Raw genomic sequence first — 12,626 nt, 5'->3', positions numbered from 1 at the left:
CAAGTAAAAGTGTCTCTACGTGGACTTAAGTTACTTTCCAGCACTCACTGGAGTATCAGCAGGAATGTCAATGCAAAGACAAAATATATAATATATATTTAAAATTGATTTTATCTATTCTTTTGCATTCTACATCAATATTAACCAGATACCATAACGTGTGCATATCTCTCTCATAAAGCCACCAATCACACTTTTAATATCTGTGGTGAAAAACGAGAGACGACGAGTCATTTCGCCCAAATGCAGCATGAAAAGTGCTTTATTAGGGTCATACTTTGTATATTCCATCTTACAGTATCTCATTTCGTAAACAATTGCCCCGAAATCGAACAGCGCGGCCGTTCGCCATCAATGACACGAAGCTTACAAATCACCCATTTGTATTACAAAAATAACAAAGAAATAAACAGGAAGTAAATGGGTAAAACACTCCTTTTGTTTTTTTGCAAACTATATATATAGTATATAGGTCATAATTTGGAAGAAATACATTTGGTAGATTACTTTAAAACATTCAAACCCCCCACAGATAAATCTCAATAAATAATTAAACTTAAATGTGATCAGTTGGTACTAATAGAGGGGGTGTTTTCTATAGTGGTCTTGAACTCACCAAAATATTAATAAAAAACAAAAATAAAATCTCCTCAGAAGGTTTATGTGCTTGTGTCTAAATTCAGCAATTAAATGGTCAAATAAATAAATGTTCTACATGTGAAGCCAACTGTATGAAAGACAACATCCAACATACATATGTATATATATATATATGTATATACACATATGTATATACATATATACACATATGTATATACATATATATATGTATATATATATATACATATGTATATACACATATATATATATATATACACACACACACACACATATATATATATATATACACATATATATATATTTAAAAAAAAGAATAAGATGCAATTAAGTGGTACACAAAGATCCTGAATACATTCTCCGATGGTGTTCGATGAAGAGGAGCGAGCGGTGTATAAAAAGAGGTGAACACAGTTCGGTCGGTTAGAAGTCATCAAACTTAAGGCCAAAACATTTTAAATAGTCTAATATTCATATGAGGTTTAACTAAAGAGGGACGCGACCCTGAAACGCTGCAGGTTGGTAATTAGTGAAGCTTCAAGTTAACCAGAACAAATAAAATCATCTCGTGATGCCACACACACACACACACACACACACACACACACACACACACACACACACACACACACACACACACACACACACACACACACACACACACACACACACACACACACACACACACACACACACACACACACACACACACACACACACACACACACACACACACACACACACACACACACACACACACACACACACACACACACCTCGCACTTTGGAACAAGGTGGACATTGCGCAATATGAAATTTGACACATTTAATTAGGTTCACTTGTGAGTTCCTTTCCGAGGAGCGAAAAAAACAAACAAAAAAAGGCAAAAGTTGATCCGATAAAAATAAAGCCAGAAGACACTTTGAACCTTTGGAGATAAAACTGAAGCCACATTGAAAACACTGAAGTCCACTGAAGTCCACACGGTGAGCTCGGATTCCTGGCTTGGTCATCGGGTGGAGGAGCCAAGGAAAGGAAGGGAGAGGGCACACTGAAGGAGGAAAGGAAGGGAGAGGGCAAACTGAAGGAGGAAAGGAAGGGAGGGAGAGGGCACACTGAAGAAGGAAAGGAAGGAAGGGAGAGGGCACACTGAAGGAGGAAAGGAAGGGAGAGGGCACACTGAAGGAGGAAAGGAGGGAGAGGGCACACTGAAGGAGGAAAGGAAGGGAGAGGGCACACTGAAGGAGGAAAGGAAGGGAGGGAGAGGGCACACTGAAGAAGGAAAGGAAGGGAGGGAGAGGGCACACTGAAGAAGGAAAGGAAGGGAGGGAGAGGGCACACTGAAGAAGGAAAGGAAGGGAGGGAGAGGGCACACTGAAGAAGGAAAGGAAGGGAGGGAGAGGGCACACTGAAGGAGGAAAGGAAGGGAGAGGGCACACTGAAGGAGGAAAGGAAGGGAGGGAGAGGGCACACTGAAGAAGGAAAGGAAGGGAGGGAGAGGGCACACTGAAGGAGGAAAGGAAGGGAGAGGGCACACTGAAGGAGGAAAGGAAGGGAGAGGGCACACTGAAGAAGGAAAGGAAGGGAGGGAGAGGGCACACTGAAGAAGGAAAGGAAGGGAGGGAGAGGGCACACTGAAGGAGGAAAGGAAGGGAGAGGGCACACTGAAGGAGGAAAGGAAGGGAGAGGGCACACTGAAGAAGGAAAGGAAGGGAGGGAGAGGGCACACTGAAGGAGGAAAGGAAGGGAGAGGGCACACTGAAGGAGGAAAGGAAGGGAGAGGGCACACTGAAGGAGGAAAGGAAGGGAGAGGGCACACTGAAGGAGGAAAGGAAGGGAGAGGGCACACTGAAGGAGGAAAGGAAGGGAAAAGAGGGCACACTGAAGAAGGAAAGGAAGGGAAGAGAGGGCACACTGAAGGAGGAAAGGAAGGAGATGGCACACTGAAGGAGGAAAGGAAGGAGATGGCACACTGAAGGAGGAAAGGAAGGGAGAGGGCACACTGAAGGAGGAAAGGAAGGGAAAAGAGGGCACACTGAAGAAGGAAAGGAAGGGAAGAGAGGGCACACTGAAGGAGGAAAGGAAGGAGATGGCACACTGAAGAAGGAAAGGAAGCAAGGAGATGGGGTGCTTTGAACGGTATGAGACCAACAAATGAAAAAAAGAGCGAAGGATTATATGCTAAACAGAAGGAAGGAGGAGAAAAGAAGAACATAAAAGTACAAAATGGTGATAATAAAAAATTAAAAAAGGTGACGGTGGACCGAGCCGCATGGAGAACGTCTGCACTGTTCGGCCCGTCGTCCGTCACTCCGCTCACGGCGTGCAGGCGGCGTGAGGGTCAGGACCGACTGCGCTGTGTGGGCGGTCCGGACCAGGACCGGACCAGACCAGACCAGGACCGGACCAGACCAGACCAGGACCGGACCAGACCAGACCAGACCAGACCAGGACCGGACCAGACCAGACCAGGACCGGACCAGACCAGACCAGACCAGGCGTCAACTCGACAAGAAGAGGAGTCATGACAAGAGACCGGCGCCATGTTGTTGTTTTTTCTGACCAGGTAATGGGACCGCCTGAGGTCTGGGGAACGGGGTGGGGTCTCAGACTGAGGGGTTAGGGTGTGTGTGTGTGTGTGTGTGTGTGTGTGTGTGTGTGTGTGGGGGGGGGGGGGGGGGGGTGGGCAAGGTAAATGTTCAGCGCCTCAGCGGCCCGTTGCTCTGGGTTCTGGAGTCGGGGATGTTCAGGAAGGCCGAGCGCATCACGTTGAAGGACTCGTCGCAGAGGGAGGCGACGTCGTCCAACGTCATCCCCTTCGTCTCGATCTTCGGGAGGATCTTCACCCTGATGGTCCCTGCAGGAGGCACAGACACGGGTCAGAGGTCAGAGGTCGAGTAGCTTTTACTTTTTCTTTATTAGGACAATCAAGCGCCGTTACCCGAGTTGAACTGTTTTTCTTTCCGTAGGTAGAAGCTGTTGTAGGAGGAGAAAACGATGGGTATGATGGGTACCTGGAAAACAAGAGAGACCACCAGATTCTCACCAGAATCATAGACTTTAAACCATTTCATCCCCCCCCCCCCCCCCCCCCCCCCCCCCCCCTCTCTCACGACAGCAGCGCTCTCCATCTCCTCCGCTAATAGAGGTCTCACTCTCGAGGCCCCCCTCCGAGCGGCCCCTTCAACGGGGACTGGCTGAGCCAAACGTGGCTCCCCCCCCCCCCCCCCCCCCCCCCCCCCCCCTCCTCCCGGGGGGTCTGTCCTGCTTCCACTCAATCTGGCTGACAGGGTCCAACATGGAGAGGACGATAGAAAGAGGCCACGTTCACGGGGGGAGGGGGTGGAGGGGACTCAAACAGTCTTCTGTACCCGCCCCACAGCACCGCTACGGAGAACCGGAGAACCGGAGAACCGGACTGGGCTCACAAACCAAACCGATAATGATCTTTAGAGTAAAAAAGGCTCCCAGCCTCACACGTTACAAACACACCACAACATTTTTGTCTGGGGACAGCCAGGTTGCGGTTTCTGGCCAGATCTCATTCAACGGTGTATTTTTAATTCATTCCACCTGCCGGACCCCCTTGACGGACCCCCCCTCCCTCCACCGAGTGTGTGCAAGAACTGAGAGACCTCCCACCCGCACGCATTAAGAGATAGAGCTCTGAAAACGCTCTCTCTGGAGTTATTCTTTGCTGTCTGACTTCCCTCTAAATCATTTGGTTTACAGAGTTTTGGGGGAGGAAGAGATTACGTCATAAACGAGACAGAAATATCCCGATGAAAGTGCTCAGACAGTCCAAAATGTTCTGGAGCATTTTCAAAGCATTCCTTCGCTCCACTCGTATATGGGATAGGGTTCAAATCATGGGGCCACGGTAGGCTGCTAGCGCCCCCTTGTGTCCAGAATCTGCGGAATTCTCTCTCTCTCTCTCTCTCTCTCTCTCAGAAGTCTCCTAATATATATATATAATATATAATATATATATATATATATATATATATATATATATATATATATGCATTTAAAATAATTTTTATTTTATTGCTTACCTGCATGTATACATGCTACTGCAGCGAAACAATGTCTCCTTGTGGGACTAATAAAGTAACTACGTAATAAAGTAATTATCTAATAAAGTACCCCTCTAATAAAGTACCCCTCTAATAAAGTACCTCTCTAATAAAGTACCCCTCTAATAAAGTACCTCTAGTACCCCTCTAATAAAGTACCCCTCTAATAAAGTACCTCTAGTACCCCTCTAATAAAGTACCTCTCTAATAAAGTACCTCTAGTACCCCTCTAATAAAGTACCTCTCTAATAAAGTACCCCTCTAATAAAGTACCCCTCTAATAAAGTACCCCTCTAATAAAGTACCTCTCTAATAAAGTACCTCTAGTACCCCTCTAATAAAGTACCTCTCTAATAAAGTACCCCTCTAATAAAGTACCCCTCTAATAAAGTACCCCTCTAATAAAGTACCCCTCTAATAAAGTACCCCTCTAATAAAGTACCTCTCTAATAAAGTACCCCTCTAATAAAGTACCCCTCTAATAAAGTACCCCTCTAATAAAGTACCTCTCTAATAAAGTACCCCTCTAATAAAGTACCCCTCTAATAAAGTACCTCTCTAATAAAGTACCCCTCTAATAAAGTAATAAAGTACCCCTCTAATAAAGTACACCTCTAATAAAGTACCTCTCTAATAAAGTACCCCTCTAATAAAGTACCCCTCTAATAAAGTACACCTCTAATAAAGTACCTCTCTAATAAAGTAATAAAGTACCCCTCTAATAAAGTACTCCCCTCTAATAAAGTGCCTCTCTAATAAAGTACCCTTCTAATAAAGTACCTCTCTAATAAAGTACCCTTCTAATAAAGTACCCCTCTAATAAAGTACCTCTCTAATAAAGTACCCCTCTAATAAAGTACCCCTCTAATAAAGTACCCCTCCCCCCTAATAAAGTACCCCTCTAATAAAGTACCCCTCTAATAAAGTACCCCTCTAATAAAGTACCCCTCTAATAAAGTCTCTATACGCTACACTCGCTCTGCCTCAGGACCGACCCCTCAAACACAAGTTGACCTTCAGGGCTCACCTGTGCCTGCACTGCCAGGTGGAAAGCCCCTTTTTTGAAGGGCAGCAGGTCGCCCCTCTGGTTCCTCGTTCCCTCTGGAAACACCCACAGACGAATCTGCGGAGGCCCAAAAGGTGAAGGGCGTTAACGACCAGCCCAACGGCGTCTCTCCGTGAGCCAGAAAGCGGAGCGCCGGATAACGTTACCCGTTCGTCCAACATGGTCTGGGCGGCGTCCGCCATGACGCTCTTGGCGTCGCTCGTCTTCTTGCGGTTGATGAAGACGATGCCGCCCAGCCAGCAAATGAGACCGACTGTGCCGGCGTAGATCAACTCCTTCTTGGCGATCATGGTGCAGCGGTCCGGTAAGACCTCCATCAGGCCTGAGGACCAGAGGACACCCAAGACAGACATTTTGAAATAAGACGTTGGCTAATTCAAACCACGTGGACCCTTTTCCCAACGCTGCGTTGAGGCTTAAAAGTGTTGCCAGACCACTTGTGGGTTTATTCCGAGAGGGGGGGGGGGGGGGGGGCGTGGCTTATCTCCTTGGAAAGCACCATGGGAATAACCACTATTTCTGCTTTGTGCTTGTTGTGGAAAAATCCTGGATTTCATCAAGTATAAAGTCCACTGGTATCAGACGTGGGATGTTGGAGACTTTATTGATAGAAGTTATCTCCATTGATAAGCGCTTCCATTATGAAATCAGTCGGATTGATTAACTAGCGAGTGCTTTTCCCGACTGTCGTATCGCGGGAGCTAACAATGGAAGGGTCCATTGGTTGGCATGGCAACGTGAGACGCCAACCCGGCACCGATTAGATGCCCGGTGCCGTCAGGAGATCGACAACAACGTGCTCCTACTCGCTCTGCAATGCATGACCAGCTTTCACTGTGCTGGGGTTACTTTGAATATGTAATGCGATACAATTACCAGGTGTTGAGTATTTGGTAATGTAGACCGATTACTTTTGAATTAACAAACCCCTTTTCTTTCTGTAACAGAATACCTTTATTTAAATGTTTTTATCCTCATTACATAACGCGGTTACTCCCCCAGGCCTGGTTATGATCAGACAAAAAATAATAGTACATTGGTTTTCTATTTTTTTTTTTTTTTTTTAAAAAGGGTTCATGATGACAGATGTGATGTGATGGCTATATTAACTTAAAAATGAGTGATGAAGCAACAATAATAGTCCATCTGTCACCACATCGAAGTGAGCGGCCAACATGTGCTGAAAATAAAAATTAAACTAAAAAAACAAGCCAGAAACACAACTCTAAATGATGTTCTACACGACGTCGATAAAGTTAAAGAACAGATGCTGCGCTTGAGAAACGTGTCACACTGAAACAGGATTGGGGGGAGGGGGGGTTATTAATGACGGACGTCTGCAGACTCCACAAAGCTGAAGGTGGTTTGGTACCTTTGTTCTTCCTGAATGAGCCGAGTTCATGAGGACGTAGTCTCACACATTACATTACATGTCATTTTTCACAGAATAAAGCTGTAAAACGCTCCCAGGTTATTGTTTCAATTCAGCGTTTAAAATCCATAATACGAGCCGAAAGAGAGGTGGGGGAGGGGGGGAAGGAAGGGAGAGGGCACAATGTCACAACACATAAAGGCACCCACCCAAAACATCCAGCGAGCTCTGGTGGTTGGAGATGATGACGTAAGGCCCCTCCGTCTGCAGATGCTCCCAACCGCTCACATCGAACCGGAGACCCAGGAAGTACTTCACGTGGCGCACCAGGACGCGGATAATCCTGAAGGGGGGGGGGGGGGGGGGGGGGGGGGGGGGGTTATTACAGTCCTTAATAAGTACAAGTTACCGATCAGAGACATGTGGATACATATTATTAACCAGAACCCTGCATCGAAAAAGTTGAATAGTCGAATTTATAAAGTCTATTTAAAAATAAAAAAAGAATTATATATATATATTAAAATATATATTAAAAAGTATATATATATATTAAAATATATATATATTAAAAATATATATATTAAAACGTATATATATATATATATATATACAAATATTGAAACTTTGACCTAAATCAGACCAAAAGAAAGAAAGAAAACAAGACATCTGGTAGATTAACGCCGTGCAACATCTCCATTAGCTTTGTTTGTTTCTTAATATTTGCCTGCAGTAATAATGACGCTCCAATAAGCTTTTGGAAAGAATGTCCTCCCATCTGCCTGAAAAACTAAACAAAAGATAAACAAAAAAAACACACAAAATCAAAGTTATGACCTCCCCAATGCAATTTAATGCCGCCAATCGAAGGATTTATCATATTTAATCAATACAAGGGGACAGAGCTGTGATTTTAAAATATTTGGTGAAATAAATATGTTCCTTGGTCCAATTTTGAACACTTTTCTGAATGGATCTAAAATAAAGTAATTATGACCTTATACTAGAACATATTTTAAATTGTTTAATATCTATACTGTTGCATTTGAATCAACCAGCATAACTTTACAATGGATCATATCAAAGCTGCCTCCCGTTTATTTACTTTTAAATGTCAAATGAAAAACATTTGAAAAATAATCGAATCTTTCAAACCGCTTGTGTACTTTTTTCTGTTCTTTTATCTTTGGAAGTCATAAAGCTGAACCCTGGGAGAGGCGGAGAAGATAGCGGTTCGTGACCTCTGACCCCTACACAAACAGCTGCAGGGTGAGACTCGTGTCACAACCTGCTCACGCTTTTTGACTTCCATCAAATTGAGAGCCTCTCTCACGGAGCACTCACATCCATGGTGTTTTCCCTTTGGCTTCCCTTTAGATTATACTTACATATACAGTACATCTGAGGGTTTTGAGGGGTGCTAAAGATCCGGCTGTAAAGAGGTGTTGTTGTCTGTTGAGCCTCATGGGGGGGTGGGGGGGGGCGCTCCCTAATGGACTAAAGCACCATTACATGAAATTATATCATGACATGGAATGAGATTTATTGTCTTCGAGCAGCAGCTCCACCTCAGTGAATGCCCTCTCAAACTCCTCCCCCTTTTCCTGTCCCAATAAGCTCTCATGAGAGAGCATCAGCTCTAAAATACCTTATAAGGCTTATAAATTGTCAAATTAAATATTAAAAAGCAAATTTAGCGCACAAATGCATGTCGCTACCCCCCCGAAACCAAATGTTTTAAATGATCGGCTCCATAATTATCGTGAACTCCATCACGTATCCCATGGCAACGTGATGGAGGCTCTCTCGCTGCGGTCGTCGTCGTCGTCTTCTGGCTACGCTCCCAATAACGATGGGAGTGAAAACCTCAACGCACACTTAGTACTTCATAACGGCCTCCGCTTCGCCCCGATGCCAAGAGCCCATTATTAAAAAGAGACCAAAGAGAGCATTCACGGGGGGGGGGGATCACATGGGTCTGATCTCAATGCCTTGAGGAGATGAAGCTCTGATAATAACTCCACTAATGACTTGATCTCGGGATCGCCTCTCTGCTGTTTGCGGATGATGTGGTCCTGTTTGCCTCCTCGGACCGTGACCTCCAGCATTCACTGGGGCGTTTTGCAGCCGAGTGCGAAGCGGCAGGGATGAGAGTTAGCACCTCCAAATCTGAGGCCATGGTGCTCTGCCGGAAACCGGCGGATTGCTCCCTCCAGGTGGGGGCAAACTGCCTACCCCAAGCGAAGGAGTTCAAGTATCTCGGGGTCTTGTTCACGAGTGAGGGTAAGGTGGAGCGGGAGATCGACAGGCGGATCGGTGCGGCTGCAGCAGTAAAACAGGCGCTGTACCGGTCCGTCTTAGTGAAGAGGGAGCTGAGCCGGAAGGCAAAGCTCTCCATTTACTGGTCGGTCTACGTTCCAACCTTCACCTATGGTCACGAACTCTGGGTCGTGACCCAAAGAACGAGATCTGGGATACAAGCGGCCGAAATGAGCTTCCTCCGTAGGGTGGCCGGGCTCCAAAAAATAGTTTTACATTCTGCTCCAGGCCCGTGTATTGATTGATTGACTGATTGACTGATTGATTGATTTTGTTTCCCCCGCCGACCGAAGCAAGCGAGGGTGAAAATCCGCCCGGAGAGAAAACAGGTGAGCTCACAGACAGACTGGATCGATAACACACTGAACATGCGTCGACTGGAGTCACAAAGACACACACACACACACACACACGCACACACGCACAGGTGAAAAGGATGATCCTTGTGCACACTATTAAAAAAGTTAATACGCTGGCCGTGCACATTGTGTACGTCCAATCGGTTATTAGTGAGATAACCAACCTTTAGACCAGTCTCTAGGTTATCTTTCCATGATAACACACTCAGTGGAGCGAGCACAAGCCACTGGTTACGCAACGCCCGGCAGCGTTGCAGCAATGTAAGATTGTTCATGGGGAAGGAAACGGCCTTTTTTTATGGCCAATCCACTAAGCTGGTTTCTCTCCTCCGGTTCAGTTCATTATCAGACTCTTAGTAAGTGCATTTTCAATAATGACATTTAAGGCTGATTTGTTACCGGCATCGATTCAAATTCAACCTGGTTGCAAATCAGGTTTAAAAAGAAATGAAGCCTGACCCGTTGAACCGAGATGCCACTAGCGAAGATTCATCTTCCACTGTGTCATTGTGATCATGTGACCACCATGACACAGTGGAAGATGAATGCATTCAGAAAGGCAGCGAAGGGAGAAATGAGTGATTTAAAACGATGTATTATCTACATGTGCGGTCTACTTAAAAAGGTGACGACGTTGGTTACTGCTTCGTCAAACACAGAAAGGAACCTGAGCTCAAGCTGTGAGGAAACTGAGCCTCTGTAGTCATGAGATCCCAACTGATAATTACAGTTGGAGCCACAGACAAAAGAGGCAGAACTATGTCTATGTAGACGTTGCACAACCACTAACGGTGAACTAACCAGAGAGTTTCAGGACATGCAAGTGCAATAATAGCCGTTCACAGTGCAAGGGGTCTGTTCACCGTGTTGCATTCAAGTCCTCCAAGTCAGCTCTAAGGCGAGTCGTCAAACCCCCAAAAAGAACTCAGGGGTCATTTGTGTCCGACGGGGCAAACGTCTGTGAAACTCTGCTCCGTCCTCGACGAATCACAGCGCTCCCTCCGCCGGAGCTGGCCCGGTGCTAAAGAATGACAACAAGTGAAAAGGTTCTGACCCCGATTCAGTCACGGTCGACAGGTCCGATAACCGTTGAGCTGAGGGAACGCGCTGTGCTTTTTGGGTGTACTTGAACTTTACTGAAGTAGATCCAATTAATACTTCTACCCCACTACATCCCAGGATTGTACTACAGTTAAAAGAACTGGAACATACTCACAGGCACACTTTGATTTTACATACAAAACATGATACACTCGTGACACTCAAAGGTTATCTTGCCGATTAGCCTCATGTTGTAAACCTGCTGAGAACAGATAATAACGACTTTAAATAAATAACTCTTTCGGGACTTTGAAGACTTCACGTAACAATGTCCTACTTGTGTTCTCACGTCGGTGCTCAAACTTCTGTGCAGGGCGAACTGTGACGTGTTTGCCCGTGTTGCATTTTTACGAGCGCTCACGTGGACCTTGAAGGGGCCACGCCGACCATCGGGTTAGCCATACAATGGAGCTATAATATCCAGCACCGAGTCATAACAACAACAACAACAACAACAACAACAACATAATAAAGCAGCTGTGGAACCAGAAGTAACAATGACAGCCTTGTTGTCTCCCCGGGACTCCAGTGCTCACCACCGGGTCTCACTTAGCCGACTGCTAACGTCGGGCATTTTGGCCGGTGGGGGTGGAGGTGTGGGGGGTGGGGGTGGGGTGGGGGAAGTTAGCGGACATTCCTCCAGGAAGCTGGAAAACGACCGTTATATCCGAGGCTGAGCACCCCCCCCCCCCTCCCCCCTCTGGGGGACTTTAGTTCACTAGCCACGTTGAGCTAACGCTACAGGTCCTTATGCTAAAAGGTGGCTAACGTTAGCATACGCGTGACTTCAAGAAGAAGAAGAAGAAGAAGAAAATGGATCACGTTATATTCACTTCCACTAGTTCGTCGGACTAGGAGCTCCCTGGCGGCACGTTGCCGCAACACGTCGCCGCAATTAGACCCGGCAGCGTTGCTCTCCAGCCGTTTGACACACACACACATATATATATATATATATATATATATATATATAACGTTATATTTAAAAAAAAAAAAAAAAGAAGCTAGCAGGCTAGCGTCGGGCTAGCTGTCAGACGGCGGCGTCTAATGACGCGACTCACCGCATGTTCTCCACGTCCCTGCCGCCGCTCTTCGCGATGCACATCGGGATCGCCGCCAGCGCCAGCACCATCATCCAGCCCACGTAGAAGCACTTCTTGAAATAAAACACGAAGCTGCTGCTGCTCCACAGCAGCAGCGGCAGCAGCAGCAGCGGAACCACCCACAGCGCGGCGTCCATAGCGGCGTCCATAGCGGCGACCCCCGCGGCAGCCGAGAGGGGGAAGAAGGAGGACAAGAAGGAGGAGGAGAAAGTCCTCGCCAGCTACAACACACGCGGTTCAGACCGGGTGGGGAGTGTGTGTGTGTGTGTGTGGTGTGGGGGGGTAGAAAACAACTGCCCAGGCGACGGTGCCGAGACGGAAGGGGAGCACCGCGACCCTGCCGCGCGTCACGCGGTCAGAAGTAGTCCCTCGACGGCGACGCTCGCCCCCGAAAATGAACATGAACCGTTGTTGCTCATCTGTTGCTGAACGGCATCATGAGGTGGAGTCGAGTCGTCATCGGCTGTGTGTGTGTGTGTGTGTGTGTTTTTCTTTTTTTCTTCCCCATTTCCGGTTGCTGGACCACTATGGGTGTGATGTCACAAGCTTGTTGTTTATTTCCCATCCGGTAGGGAGATTACAAGTTAATTAGTAATAACCGTCAAAGCGTT

At 46.4% G+C, this 12,626-nt stretch overlaps 1 protein-coding gene across 1 annotated transcript; it reads right to left on the bottom strand.

The window, feature by feature from the left end:
* Positions 1–3,289: 3,289 nt before the first annotated feature.
* On the bottom strand, positions 3,290–12,527 carry agpat2 (1-acylglycerol-3-phosphate O-acyltransferase 2 (lysophosphatidic acid acyltransferase, beta)). The gene is made up of 6 exons (XM_034546648.1): positions 11,974–12,527; positions 7,343–7,476; positions 5,908–6,083; positions 5,723–5,818; positions 3,561–3,633; positions 3,290–3,476 (listed from the first exon to the last, which is right to left on the bottom strand). The coding sequence occupies exons 1-6, from the start codon at positions 12,162–12,164 to the stop codon at positions 3,319–3,321; spliced, it is 828 nt and encodes a 275-aa protein (XP_034402539.1). The 5' UTR covers positions 12,165–12,527; the 3' UTR covers positions 3,290–3,318.
* Between the last annotated feature and the right edge of the window lie 99 nt (positions 12,528–12,626).

The sequence above is a fragment of the Cyclopterus lumpus genome, chromosome 12, assembly GCF_009769545.1.
Source record: "Cyclopterus lumpus isolate fCycLum1 chromosome 12, fCycLum1.pri, whole genome shotgun sequence".
Lineage (NCBI taxonomy): Eukaryota > Metazoa > Chordata > Actinopteri > Perciformes > Cyclopteridae > Cyclopterus > Cyclopterus lumpus.
This window is presented reverse-complemented; position numbering and strand designations above follow the sequence as displayed.